Source organism: Entelurus aequoreus, linkage group LG14 (assembly GCF_033978785.1).
Source record: "Entelurus aequoreus isolate RoL-2023_Sb linkage group LG14, RoL_Eaeq_v1.1, whole genome shotgun sequence".
Taxonomy (NCBI): Eukaryota; Metazoa; Chordata; class Actinopteri; order Syngnathiformes; family Syngnathidae; genus Entelurus; species Entelurus aequoreus.
In genome coordinates, this window is record NC_084744.1 from 29,082,792 (window position 1) to 29,097,791 (window position 15,000).

At 40.9% G+C, this 15,000-nt stretch overlaps 2 protein-coding genes across 4 annotated transcripts in view; one reads left to right on the forward strand and one right to left on the reverse strand.

Moving 5' to 3' along the window:
* LOC133664703 (uncharacterized) overlaps positions 1–7,940 on the reverse strand; it is an 8,158-nt gene extending 218 nt beyond the window's left edge. Inside the window, exons 1-5 of one of the 3 annotated variants that reach the window (XM_062069544.1) lie at positions 7,787–7,940; positions 7,478–7,646; positions 5,497–5,573; positions 4,399–4,702; positions 1–2,223 (exon numbers count right to left, since the gene is read on the reverse strand). The exon at positions 1–2,223 is cut by the window's left edge and continues 218 nt beyond it. In XM_062069544.1, the coding sequence (XP_061925528.1) occupies positions 1,359–2,223; positions 4,399–4,702; positions 5,497–5,500 (1,173 nt within the window). In that variant the 5' untranslated portion in view covers positions 5,501–5,573; positions 7,478–7,646; positions 7,787–7,940 and the 3' untranslated portion in view covers positions 1–1,358. Of the gene's footprint in view, positions 2,224–4,398; positions 4,703–5,496; positions 5,574–7,477; positions 7,718–7,786 lie in introns of all 3 variants that reach the window. The other 2 variants (XM_062069543.1, XM_062069542.1) reach the window with 2 other exon arrangements.
* Positions 7,941–8,043: 103 nt separating this feature from the next.
* Positions 8,044–14,361, forward strand: LOC133664705 (zinc finger protein 572-like). The gene is made up of 2 exons (XM_062069545.1): positions 8,044–8,359; positions 13,463–14,361. Exons 1-2 carry the CDS (start codon positions 8,164–8,166, stop codon positions 14,290–14,292), a joined length of 1,026 nt encoding a protein of 341 aa, XP_061925529.1. The 5' UTR covers positions 8,044–8,163; the 3' UTR covers positions 14,293–14,361.
* Positions 14,362–15,000: the final 639 nt, after the last annotated feature.

Below are 15,000 nucleotides of genomic sequence, written 5' to 3' on the forward strand. Positions count from 1 at the left end.
CTTTTTTGAAACATGTTGCAGGCATCAAATTCCAAATGAGCTAATATTAGCAAAAAAGGAACAATTTTCCAGTTGGAACATGAAATATCTTGTCTTTGCAGTCTATTCAATTGAATATAAGTTGAAAATGATTTGCAAATCATTGTATTCTGTTTTTATTTACAAATTACACAACGTGCCAACTTCACTGGTTTTGGGTTTTGTAATTCAATGGTGTGTTTAACATTGGCCCAACGAGCCCGGCTGAGAGATTATTCACACGACAACGGCCGCGGTAGTTTCACACTTGCAAATTGGGGGCGCTGAAAAGAAGTTGACAAGCCGGTTTATTTCCAATACAAATCACAACCCTTTACATAGTGGCCATTGTTCACTCTGCACCTGGAAAAACAATAAAAATAACAGTTTAGTTTAGGTCAGTGGTTCTTAACCTGGGTTCGATGGAACCCTATGGGTTCGGTGAGTCGGGCTCGGGGGTTCGGCGGAGGTCAAGACACACCCGACTCATCGTATAAATACAAAATTCTCCCTATCGGCGTATTAAGGATACGGCAACAGCTGACTGATTTGCAGGTGTGTAATTTGTTGTGAGTTTATGCACTGTGTTGGTTTTGTTGTTTGAACAAGGTGATGTTCATGCACGCTTCATTTTGTGCACCAGTAAAAAAACATGGTAACACTTTAGTATGGGGAACATATTCACCATTAATTAGTTGCTTATTAACATGCAAATTAGTAACATATTGGCCCTTAACTAGTCATTATTAAGTACTTATTAATGCCTTATTCGGCATGGCCTTATTATAACCCTAACCTTCTAACCCTGACCCTAACCCTAACCAAATAACTCTAAATTAAGTCTGTGTTACTTAGGATATGTTCCCCTGGTGTCCAAATAACTCTAAATTAAGTCTTTGTTACTTAGTATATGTTCTGCTAGTGTCCAAAAAACTCTAAATTAAGTCTTTGTTACTTAGAATATGTTCCCCTAGTGTCTAAATAACTCTAAATGAAGTCTTTGTTACTTAGAATATGTTCCCCTAGTGGCCAAATAACTCTAAATTAAGTCTTTGTTACTTAGAATATGTTCCCCTGGTGTCCAAATAACTCTAAATTAAGTCTTTGTTACTTAGAATATGTTCCCCTAGTGTCCAAAAAACTCTAAATTAAGTCTTTGTTACTTAGAATATGTTCCCCATACTAAAGTGTTACCAAAAACATATAACTTTGTCTTGAATTTGAAAAAAAACATTGTATTGTTCACTAAAGAAGGGTTGGGTGAATGCGCATATGAAACTGCTGGGGTTCGGTACCTCCAACAAGGTTAAGAACCACTGTTCTAGGTGAAGACTTCAAGTTCAAACCATCTTGTCCTGCCAGGCCACGCTGCCCTCGGGGGTGAGGAAGAACGTGGCCAAGTTGTCTCGAACCGCGCGGGCTTCCCTCGACGCTCTGTTCCCTCCAATGTTCCTCGCCGGCGCCATGCGCCTCCCGTCTTCCTCCGCCTCCAGCAGGAGCCGCACGTTTTCATTCGGTTCCAGCAGGAAATTGTGCAGGATGCACGCCGCCATCACCAGCGTTTGCACGTTTTGGGGCTGCAGGTTTATCCTCCGCTGCAAAATCCTCCAACGGCATGCCAAAATGCCAAAGGAGTCTCCCGCCACCCTCCGCGCTCGGGAGAGTCGGTAGTTGAAAATCCTCTTCTTGTGGGTGAGCTTCTGTCCTGGGTAGGGTCTCATCAGGTAGGGCTTCAGAGGGAACGCTGTATCTCCCGCCATGAGGTGAGGAACGTCCCCGATGTGAGCAGCACCAGGCAGGGAGCGTGGAGGAGGAACATGAAGGGCGCTCTTCTCCATCTGTATGCCCAAATCTGAGCCTGAGTAGACCCCACCAAAGTCTCCCACCTCAACACACCGGAACCGGTAGTCCGCATCCACCAGTGCCAGAAGCACGAAGGTGAAATACCGACTGCCGGACCGAGGCGGGGCTTGAACCACCATGTGTTTGCCGTCCAGCGCTCCCAGACAATTTGGGAAGTTCCACTTTTGCCAGAAGCGCTGCGCCACCTCCTTCCACATCTCTGCGGTGGGTCGCGGCAAAAAGGTCTTCATCGTCACCTTTTCTATGGCGGCACACACCATGTGGACCGAGTTCATCACCGTGGTGTGCCCGAGGCGATAGTCCAAGGCGATGCTGCTTAAGGAGTCCCCAGTAGCCAAGTACCTGGAAAGTGCAAAAAGACAAATATATTACCGTATTTTTCCGACTATAAGTCGCAGTTTTTTTCATAGTTTGGCCGGGGGTGCGACTTATACAAACCCCGTTTCCATATGAGTTGGGAAATTGTGTTAGATGTAAATATAAACGGAATACAATGATTTGCAAATCATTTTCAACCCATATTCAGTTGAATATGCTACAAAGACAACATATTTGATGTTCAAACTAATAAACTTTTTTTTGTGCAAATAATCATTAACTTTAGAATTTGATGCCAGCAACACGTGACAAAGAAGTTGGGAAAGGTGGCAATAAATACTGATAAAGTTGAGGAATGCTCATCAAACACTTATTTGGAACATCCCACAGGTGAACAGGCAGATTGGGAACAGGTGGGTGCCATGATTGGGTATAAAAGTAGATTCCATGAAATGCTCAGTCATTCACAAACAAGGATGGGGCGAGGGTCACCACTTTGTCAACAAATGCGTGAGCAAATTGTTGAACAGTTTAAGAACAACATTTCTCAAGCAGCTATTGCAAGGAATTTAGGGATTTCACCATCTACGCTCCGTAATATCATCAAAGGGTTCAGAGAATCTGGAGAAATCACTGCACGTAAGCAGCTAAGTCCGTGACCTTCGATCCCTCAGGTGGTACTGCATCCACAAGCGACATCAGTGTGTAAAGGATATCACCACATGGGCTCAGGAACACTTCAGAAACCCACTGTCAGTAACTACAGTTGGTCGCTACATCTGTAAGTGCAAGTTGAAAACCGTTTATCAACAACACCCAGAAACACTGTCGGCTTCGCTGGGCCTGAGCTCATCTAAGATGGACTGATACAAAGTGGAAAAGTGTTCTGTGGTCTGACGAGTCCACATTTCAAATTGTTTTTGGAAACTGTGGACGTTGTGTCCTCCGGACCAAAGAGGAAAAGAACCATCCGGATTGTTATAGGCGCAAAGTGTAAAAGGCAGCATGTGTGATGGTATAATAATGTGCCACACATTTTCAATGGGAGACAGGTCTGGACTACAGGCAGGCCAGTCTAGTACCCACACTCTTTTACTATGAAGCCACGTTGATGTAACACGTGGCTTGGCATTGTCTTGCTGAAATAAGCAGGGGTGTCCATGGTAACGTTGCTTGGATGGCAACATATGTTGCTCCAAAACCTGTATGTACCTTTCAGCATTAATGGCGCCTTCACAGATGTGTAAGTTACCCATGTCTTGGGCACTAATACACCCCCATACCATCACAGATGCTGGCTTTTACACTTTGCGCCTATAACAATCCGGATGGTTCTTTTCCTCTTTGGTCCGGAGGACACAACGTCCACAGTTTCCAAAAACAATTTGAAATGTGGACTCGTCAGACCACAGAACACTTTTCCACTTTGCATCAGTCCAACTGAGATGAGCTCGGGCCAGCGTTTCTGGGTGTTGTTGATAAATGGCTTTGGCTTTGCATAGGAGAGTTTTAACTTGCACTTACAGGTGTAGCGACAAACTGTAGTTACTGACAGTGGTTTTCTGAAGTGTTCCTGAGCTCATGTGGTGATATCCTTTACACACTGCTGTCGGTTTTTGATGCAGTACAGCCTGAGGGATGGAAGGTCACGGGCTTAGCTGCTTACGTGCAGTGATTTCTCCAGATTCTCTGAACCCTTTGATGATATTACGGACCGTAGATGGTGAAATCTCTAAATTCCTTGCAATAGCTGGTTGAGAAAGGTTTTTCTTAAACTGTTCAACAATTTGCTCACGCATTTGTTGACAAAGTGGTGACCCTCGCCCCATCCTTGTTTGTGAATGACTGAGCATTTCATGTAATCTACTTTTATACCCAATCATGGCACCCACCTGTTCACCTGTGGGATGTTCCAAATAAGTGTTTGATGAGCATTCCTCAACTTATTTGAAACATGTTGCAGGCATCAAATTCCAAATGAGCTAATATTTGCAAAAAAATAATGAAGTTTCTCAGTTTGAACATGAAATATCTTGTCTTTGCAATCTATTCAATTGAATATAAGTTGAAAAGGATTTGCAAATCATTGTATTCTGTTTTTATTTACCATTTACACAACGTGCCAACTTCACTGGTTTTGGGGTTTGTACTTTGTGTTCATAAAAAAAAGGTCAATATTACTGAGCTAGGTGTGCTTACCTCAGTGCGACAGCCAGTCTCTGCTTGGCTTCTATGGCAGCTCGGTAGTTGGTGCTGACTTTGGTGATTTCCGGGCCAATCATGGAAAGAAGCTGATCCATCTGCTCGGCACTCATTCTAAAGTACCGACGATGTCGTCGACCGTCCAGACGCAGTTCCGCCACCAGATGATAGAAATCTCCCTGTTGACGCCGGTGTTGGTTCCTTGGATGGACCCAGTAGCGACTAGTTCTCCTTCTACCCCTCCGTCGCAGTCTTGCGAGCAGAAGCAACACAAGAGCTGCTCTCCTCCAAGCAGCAGCCTCTGAAATATACAAAATAAATCAATTACTATTGTTTTGTTTCATAAAGCCTGAACACTATAAATAGATGTGAAGGATTTGCAAATCATTGCATTCTGTTTTTATTTACCATTTACACAACGTGCCAACTTCACTGGTTTTGTAGTTTCCCCATAGTTAACTTAACATGCTCCTAGTTTCTAAAATGCATCAAGCAGGCAATTTAACTCCCAAATAAATATTTAGATTAGTTTATAGTTTTGTACATACACTACCGTTCAAAAGTTTGGGGTCACCCAAACAATTTTGTGGAATAGCCTTCATTTCTAAGAACAAGAATAGACTGTCGAGTTTCAGATGAAAGTTCTCTTTTTCTGGCCATTTTGAGCGTTTAATTGACCCCACAAATGTGATGCTCCAGAAACTCACTCTGCTCAAAGGAAGGTCAGTTTTGTAGCTTCTGTAACGAGCTAAACTGTTTTCAGATGTGTGAACATGATTGCACAAGGGTTTTCTAATCATCAATTAGCCTTCTGAGCCAATGAGCAAACACATTGTACCATTAGAACACTGGAGTGACAGTTGCTGGAAATGGGCCTCTATACACCTATGTAGATATTGCACCAAAAACCAGACATTTGCAGCTAGAATAGTCATTTACCACATTAGCAATGTATAGAGTGTATTTCTTTAAAGTTAAGACTAGTTTAAAGTTATCTTCATTGAAAAGTACAGTGCTTTTACCTTCAAAAATAAGGACATTTCAATGTGACCCCAAACTTTTGAACGGTAGTGTACATGTAAATATTACACATACCCATTGGTGAATCACAAGTATGTCCGAAAAAGCCAAAGATCTTCAGGGCAAGACGAGTTGATTTGGCTTCTGCTTTACTGGAAGGACAGAAAAAATACTGAAATTTACCATGAATTGATTAACAAGTTGAAAAACTTATTGGGGTGTTACCATTTAGTGGTCAATATGTACTGTACTGTGCAATCTACTAATACAAGTTTCAATCAATCAATCAAAAGGTTCCCGTTACAACCGCTCCTCTTATCACGTGATTATGCTGCTATTTCGCTGCAAGGCAGAGACGTTCAGCAGCCGTTACGCATCCAGTGGAATGCGGAGCGTCAACGGCATGTCGGTGACGTTACGCAGGCGGTGGAAACGGACACATTTTCCATATGAGTTGGGAAATTGTGTTGGATGTAAATATAAACGGAATACAATGATTTGCAAATCCTTTTCAACCCATATTCAATTGAATGCACTACAAAGACAACATATTTCATGTTCAAACTCATAAACTTTTTTTTTTTTTGGCAAATAATAATTAACTTAGAATTTCATGGCTGCAACACGTGCCAAAGTAGTTGGGAAAGGGCATGTTCACCACTGTGTTACATGGCCTTTCCTTTTAACAACACTCAGTAAAGGTTTGGGAACTGAGGAGACACATTTTTTTAAGCTTCTCAGGTGGAATTCTTTCCCATTCTTGCTTGATGTACAGCTTAAGTTGTTCAACAGTCCGGGGGTCTCCCTTGTGCTATTTTAGGCTTCATAATGCGCCACACATTTTCAATGGGAGACAGGTCTGGACTACAGGCAGGCCAGTCTAGTACCCACACTCTTTTTCCAAGAAGCCACGTTGATGTAACACGTGGCTTGGCATTGTCTAGCTGGAATAAGCAGGGGCGTCCATGGGAACGTTGCTTGAATGGCAACATATGTTGCTCCAAAACCTGTATGTACCTTTCAGCATTAATGGCGCCTTCACAGATGTGTAAGTTACCCATGTCTTGGGCACTAATACACCCCCATACCATCACACATGCTGGCTTTTACACTTTGCGCCTAGAACAATCCGGATGGTTCTTTTCCTCTTTGGTCCGGAGGACACGATGTCCACAGTTTCCAAAAACAATTTGAAATGTGGACTCGTCAGACCACAGAACACTTTTCCACTTTGTATCAGTCCATCTTAGATGAGCTCAGGCCCAGCGAAGCCGACGGCGTTTCTGGGTGTTGTTGATAAACAGTTTTCGCCTTGCATAGGAGAGTTTTAACTTGCACTTACAGACGTAGCGACCAACTGTAGTTACTGACAGTGGATTTCTGAAGTGTTCCTGAGCCCATGTGGTGATATCGTTTACACACTGATGTCGCTTGTTGATGCAGTACAGCCTGAGGGATGGAAGGTCACGGGCTTAGCTGCTTACGTGCAGTGATTTCTCCAGATTCTCTGAACCCTTTGATGATATTACGGACCGTAGATGGTGAAATCCCTAAATTCCTTGCAATAGCTGGTTGAGAAAGGTTTTTCTTAAACCGTTCAACAATTTGCTCACGCATTTGTTGACAAAGTGGTGACCCTCGCCCCATCCTTGTTTGTGAATGACTGAGCATTTCATGGAATCTACTTTTATACCCAATCATGGCACCCACCTGTTCCCAATTTGCCTGTTCACCTGTGGGATGTTCCAAATAAGTGTTTGATGAGCATTCCTCAACTTTATCAGTATTTATTGCCACCTTTCCCAACTTCTTTGTCACGTGTTGCTGGCATCAAATTCTAAAGTTAATGATTATGTGCAACAACCAAAAAAAAGTTTATCAGTTTGAACATCAAATATGTTGTCTTTGTAGCATATTCAACTGAATATGGGTTGAAAGGGATTTGCAAATCATTGTATTCCGTTTATATTTACATCTAACACAATTTCCCAACTCTTATGGAAACGGGGTTTGTAGCTTCAAAGCTGCTCTGCAAACTATAGACCGGATTACTTACTCGTTGATATCGTTGCAGTGGGTATGTGGATCGATCCACCTAAAAACCCCAAGAGTTCACGGCGTAGTATCCATCCATCCATCCATTTTCTACGGCTTATTCCCTTCGGGGTCGCGGTGGGGCGCTGGAGCCTATCTCTGCTACAATCGGGCGGGAGGCGGGGTACACCCTGGACAAGTCGCCACCTCATCACAGGGCCAACACAGATAGACAAACAATATTCACACTCACATTCACACACTAGGGCCAATTTAGTAGTAATAATGAACAAATACAAATTTTCTAAGAAGACAGGAGATGACTACGAACCTGCTCTTTTGTTCGATACTGTTCCTCCTCGTATTTCGCTATCGTTCTTTCTAACACTACGAATATTTATCGAGATGGTTTCACCGTTTTGTTAGCTTGTATATTTTTATAAAAATGTGCAAGAACTAAAGTCGCTGCTGTTGGTGTGTTGTTTATCCGGCCATCTTGGATCACGTGACCAACACCAAATCTCGCGATGCTTTCACACAATAGAACGGGCAAAAGGGGGACAACACTGCGCCTGCGCCGGCCGCCATTTTGCAACCTAAGTTAGCACGACGACGACATTAATTCATTCTTATACGATATGATTTCAACTCTTGCTAAAGTAACATCTTCCAATATTTCCAGGATAGTTTAGCCACATCGCTTACATCATGTGCAAGTTAAAAACGCTCAGAGCGTTTGTGAACCAGCGACTAAATGTCGCCGTGGAAGAAATATTTGTAGTGTTGGAAAGAACGATAGCGGAATACGAGGAGGAACTTTCTAGAACAAAAGAGGAGAACGAGAGACAGCATCAACTACTTGACGCAGTTACTGAGAAACACCAAGTTGTGTTACACGGAGCAGGTTTGTTTCACTCTTATTGACATTTATGTGCTCATGTAGGGCTGGGCGATATGGCCTTTTTTTAATATCTCGATATTTTTAGGCCATGTCACGATACACGATATATATCGCGATATTTTGCCGTAGCCTTGAATGAACACTTGATGCATATAATCACAGCAGTATGGTGATTCTATGTGTCTACATTAAAACATTCTTCTTCAGACTAGGGATGATACTCGAAACCGGTTTTCCCGGTTGTTCGATAAGAAAAGAACCAAGTCCTCGGACTCGAATCCCTTTTTTGAGAACCGGTACACGTTATCGAGACCAATATAGTAAAGAAAAAGAGTTGGTTCTTTATTCGGATCCCTAGGAACGAATCCCGTCCCGACCAGAAATAACCCCTTGAGACATCACAAGAAATGACGTCACGTAGCTCAGTCATTAGGCCAGGGGTGTCCAAAGTGCGGCCCGGGGGCCATTTGCGGCCCACAGCTAATTGTTTACCGGCCCGCCACACATTCTGGAAATACTATTGTAAAAATAAAAAAGAACATTAAAAAAAGTGGAATGAGGTGAAATCTAACGAGAAAAAGTTGCAACGTTGACACAAAAGCTGCCATGCAGGCTGTTTTTTTTTTCTTTTGTCTTTCTTCATTTTTCTTTTTTTGCCATTGCTCAAAAAAAAAAAAAAAAGACAAAAAAATCCATGTTATAATGAATTATTTTCGGGGCTCCAATGACTTCAAATATTTCACTTTAAAATGTTTTATGTGGTAAATATTGCGTATATTGTGTTGTAGCCATATAAAAACATCAAAGTTTTCTTTGACAAAAGCGCATAAAACAAACAAAATAATAGTTCCAGCATAAAATGGACAGATATATCTGAAGTTGATCTCGTAACTTAAGTGTTGAAAGTAAAAGAAAAACCTAATAAAAATGTATCACTTTATGAGTGGGGCACCTTTTGGATCCCAAATATATTTAGTGATTTTTTATTTATCTTTTCACTGTGATTACTCAAAAATATGAAAAAATTAAAATCAATGGTGTCCTGCATTGTTGATCTTTTAGGACTGTAATTACTAAATACTGCATATTTCAGTTTTACTATAAAAAAAAACTAAGTTGTTTTTGACAGAAAAGCCATAAAACTTTTTTTTTAAATTTGTATTACTTTATATTAACTCGAAGTTGATATAGAGTAGGGCTGCAACAACTAATCGATTAAATCGATTATTAAAATAGTTGCCGATTAATTTAGTCATCGATTCGTTGGATCTATGCTATGCGCATGCGCAGAGGTTTTTTTTTTTTTTTGTATTAAATTATTATTATTATTATTATTATTATTATTATTATTTTTAAAAAACCTTTATTTATAAACTGCAACATTTACAAACAGCTGAGAAACAATAATCAAAATAAGTATGGTGCCAGTATGCTGTTTTTTTCCCAACAAAATACTGGATAGGATAGAAATGTAGTTTGTCTCTTTTATTCGATTATTAATCGATTAATCAAAGTAATAATCGACATATTAATCGATTATCAAATTAATCGTTAGTTGCAGCCCTAATATAGAGATTTACTGTAAGCGTTAAATAATTTTAAAAAAATAATAATCTGACTTATTTTTAACATTTTAATGACTGAGACCCTTTATGGTCCCCGGGACCCCTAAAGGTAAAATAAATAAAAAAATCCATATATTTTGTTATGGTTTGAAAATAAAAATATCAAAATGGCCCCCACATGCTTTAATTTTTCCGTGTGCGGCCCTCACTGGAAAAAGTTTGGACATCCCTGCATTAGGCGCAGATAGCGAAAGCAGGAAAAACAATGGACCGGAAAAAGCACTCCAAGGTGTAATAAAGTTCAAAACAAAAAGGTATAATCCAATGAATATCTTTACTGAGAGATTTGAGCAGGGTACAAACACATGACCAACACTTTTACGACCAACCGGAAACATAGCAACCAGGCTAGCAACGCACCTCCTTTACGGCAGCTGTCGCAACGTTCTTAATGCAACCGCAGCACATACATATATATGACATCTCCCTTTTTTAACTTTTGTTTTTCTTTCCTTGTAAACAAAACAAAATCACACTGTATATGTGTTGTCTGTCTAATTATAAATAATGCAGACGAGGCGTGTTGGCTGAGTTCTTGACGTTTACTTTCACAGCGTGCTCATAACCTCATTCTTAGCTGCCGGGTGGCGACATGCAACAACACTTTTCGGGGCTACCGCGCATGCTCGTCCCTCCCGTTGCATGCTGGGTAGTGTAGTTGTTATATTCCCTGGCCTAGCTCATAACATCACATCTTTCCCCCTATAAAGAAATAATGTTAACTCAATAAAGTGTATTTCTTTTTTAAGCTTTAACTTTTCATTTTTTAGCATTGTAACCACATTTGCAAACAACTTTTCTCTTCATAGAATTTTCTTTATATAAAGAAATAAAGTGCAAAAATGTCAAAGCATCATAACAAACAGTTATGTTCCAATAGCAGCAGAAGTGCACTTTTTGGAGAGCTGTATTATTTTCATTTATAAATGGTTGATTTATATAGGCTAGTAAGGTAAAGTTTTGTACCTGACAAGTTTCGGCTATCTTGCTTCTACATAACTGTATTATTTTCAGTTTTGTGCCCAAGGGACTGATTTTATTTAACACTATATTATTATTTATACACCTATAGTGATCACAGTGACAGGTTGTTTTTGTGTTACTGTATATATTTGTTTTTCTGAAAAATCCCACTTAATATACTTTGGGTAACAACAGTCAATATTTATTTTTTAAAAATTTTTAGGGGGGTATCAGTCAATATTTATTTATTTATTAGATTTTATTTTTTTCTTATATAATAAAAGTGAGCTTTTGTTAAACCAAATATTGTGTGTTTTTTTCCATGTACAACAACCTATCTGGACTCGGTAAGAGAATTGATAAGGAATCGGTTCAATAATAGGATTCGATAATGGGCTCGAACTCGATAATTTCTTATCAAACATCATCCCTATTCTTCATTCTCTAGCAGGGGACTTTTAAAATGATGCTACATATTAGCAGTAGGGGTGTAACGGTGGGTGTAACGGTACGTGTATTTGTATTGAACCGTTTCGGTACGGGGGTTCCGGTTCGGTTCGGGGGTGTACCGAACGAGTTTCCACACGGACATATTAATAATACCTGGGATTTATATATATATATAGCGCTTTTCTAAATACCCAAAGTCACTTAATTAATTAAGTAGCGTAACACACGTTGTGTAAACAATGCACACAGAGGCACAACACACGGTATGCTAGCAGCTAACGGGCTACGATAGACCATACTTGCCAACCCTCCCGGTTTTGCAGTGAGACTCCCGGAATTCAGCGCCTCTCCTGATAACCTCCCGGAAGAAATTTTCTCCCGATAAACTCTCGGAATTCAGCCGGAGCTTGAGGCCACGCCCCCTCCAGCTCCATGCGGACCTGAGTGGGGACAGCGGCGACAGTCTGTTTTCACGTCCGCTTTCCCACAATATAAACAGCGTGCCTGCCCAATCACGTTATAACTGTAGAATGATCGAGGGCGAGTTCTTGGTTTCTTATGTGGGTTTATTGTTAGGCAGTTTCATTAACGTCCTCCCAGCGCGGTAACAACACACAACAACAGCAGTCACGTTTTCGTCTACCGTAAAGCAGTTCGTCTGCCGTAAACAACAATGTTGTGACACTCTTAAACAGGACAATACTGCCATCTACTGGATAGCCTCCGGAACACTGAAATTAGATTAAAGTTTAGATTAAAGTACCAATGATTGTCACACACACACTAGATGTGGCGAAATTTGTCCTCTGCATTTGTCCCATCCCCTTGGGGAGCAGTGGGCAGCAGCGGCGCCGCGCCCGGGAATCATTTTGGTGATTTAACCCCCAACTCCAACCCTTTGTTGCTGAGTGCCAAGCAGGGAGGTTATGGGTCCCATTTTTATAGTCTTTGGTAATTCAAGTATTTATTTTATTTATATGTATAATAAAATAAATACATATATATATATATATATATATATATATATATATATATATATATATATATATATATATATATATATATATATATATATATATATATATATATATATATATATATATATATAGCTAGAATTCACTGAAAGTGGCAGAGGGGTTAGTGCGTCTGCCTCACAATACGAAGGTCCTGAGTAGTCGTGAGTTCAATCCCGGCCTCGGGATCTTTCTGTGTGGAGTTTGCATGTCCTGCCCGTGACTGCGTGGGTTCCCTCCGGGTACTCCGGCTTCCTCCCACCTCCAAAGACATGCACCTGGGGATAGGTTGTTTGGCAACACTAAATTGGCCATAGTGTGTGAATGTTGTCTGTCCATCTGTGTTGGCCCTGCGATGAGGTGGCGACTTGTCCAGGGTGTACCCCGCCTTCCGCCCGATTGTAGCTGAGATAGGCTCCAGCGCCCCCCGCGACCCCGAAGGGAATAAGCGGTAGAAAATGGATGGATGGATGGATGGATATATAGCTAGAATTCACTGAAAGTCAAGTATTTCATATATATATATATATATATATATATATATATATATATATATATATATATATATATATATATATATATATATATATATGAAATACTCAAGTTGGTGAATTCTAGCTGTAAATATACTCCTCCCCTCTTAACCACGCCCCCGCCCCACCCCCGACCACGCCCCACCTCCCGGAATTGGAGGTCTCAATGTTGGCAAGTATGGTATATATATATGTATGTGTGTATATATATGTAAATATATTTATGTATATACTGTATATGTATGCATGTGTGTGTGTGTGTATATATATGTATATATATATATATGTATATATAAAGCATTTCTCCAAACATTTTTTAACTTGTGTGGCTTTAAATTTAATTGTTTCAAGTATATGAATGTGTGGGAGGCACTGATTTTTGTGTGTCACTGTTTTGTTATGTTGCTGATTATGTCCTCGGAGAAACTATCAGAACATTTTCTGGTGCAGGATAAAGTCTCGTCATTGAGCAAAGCCGGACTTTTCTAAAGAATGTGCTTTTTTTTTTCTTGCGTCCTGAAGGTGTCAGTAAAGAATGTCCTCTTCAGCTGCAACAGTGGCCCTCTAGGTTGGAGCAGGAGGAGTCACAGCCCCCCCACATTAAAGAGGAAGACGAGGAGCACAGTGTCAGTCAGGAGGAGGCTGACGTCACCAAGTGTCCAGTGATGGATGTGATCCTGAAGAGTGAAGGTGATGAGGTCAAAGGTGAAAGTGAGGAGAAGAGAGAGGCGGAGCCTCCATGCAGCAGCTCAACCCAACACATGACAACAGAAGCTGATGGAGACCACTGTGGAGGATCACAAGCAGACAAGATCTTAGCTCCACTATCAGATAGTGAGGACACAACGTCACACTCTCCTGACACTGATGATGAAGACTCTAAAGAAGATAAGACATGTCACACTGACAACACCCGCTTTAAATGTTCTCACTGTGACAAAACTTTTGGCCACAAAAAGAATCTGAGTAGACACATGAGATATCACACAGAAGAGAAACCATTCATGTGCGCGTTCTGCGGCAAAAGATTCTCTCAGAAGGCCCATTTGACCGGTCACGTGAGAATACACACCGGAGAGAAACCCTTTTCCTGCTCAGTCTGCGGCATACGCTTCCGACGGAATCAAGATTTAAAGGAACACGCGAGAATACACACGGGAGAGAAACCCTTTCCTTGCCCGGTGTGCGGCAAGCGGTTCACTAAAAGACACGGCTTAAAGAGACACATAAGGACGCACACCGGAGAGAAACCTTTCTGTTGCTCCGTGTGCGGTAAAAGGTTTTCTAAAAATGACGGTTTGAAGAGACACGCGAGAATCCACACTGAAGAGAAACTTGAAAACACTTTTTAAAAATGGCCTCTGGGAATTAAAGGCCTACTGAAATGAATTTTTTTTATTTAAACGGGGATAGCAGATCCACTCTGTGTGTCATACTTGATCATTTCGCGATATTGCCATATTTTTGCTGAAAGGATTTAGTAGAGAACATCGACGATAAAGTTTGCAACTTTTGGGCGCATATAAAAAAAGCCTTGCCTGTACCGGAAGTAGCGTGATGTCACAGGTTGAAAGGCTCCTCACATTTCCCCATTGTTTACACCAGCAGAGATTCTGACCGAGAAAGCGACGATTACCCCATTAATTTGAGCCAGGATGAAAGATTTGTGGATGAGGAAAGTGAGAGTGAAGGACTAGAGTGCAGTGCAGGACGTATCTTTTTTCGCTCTGACCGTAACTTAGGTACAAGGGTTCATTGGATTCCACACTCTCTCCTTTTTCTACTGTGGATCACGGATTTGTATTTTAAACCACCTCGGATACTATATCCTCTTGAAAATGAGAGTCGAGAACGCGAAATGGACATTCACAGTGACTTTTATCTCCACGACAATACATCGGCGAAGCACTTTAGCTACAGAGCTAATGTGATAGATTCGGGCTCAAATGCAGATATAAACAAAATAATTAAACCTCTGACTAGAAGGATAGACAGAAAATCAACAATACTATTAAACCATGGACATGTAACTACACGGTTAATGCTTTCCAGCTTGGCAA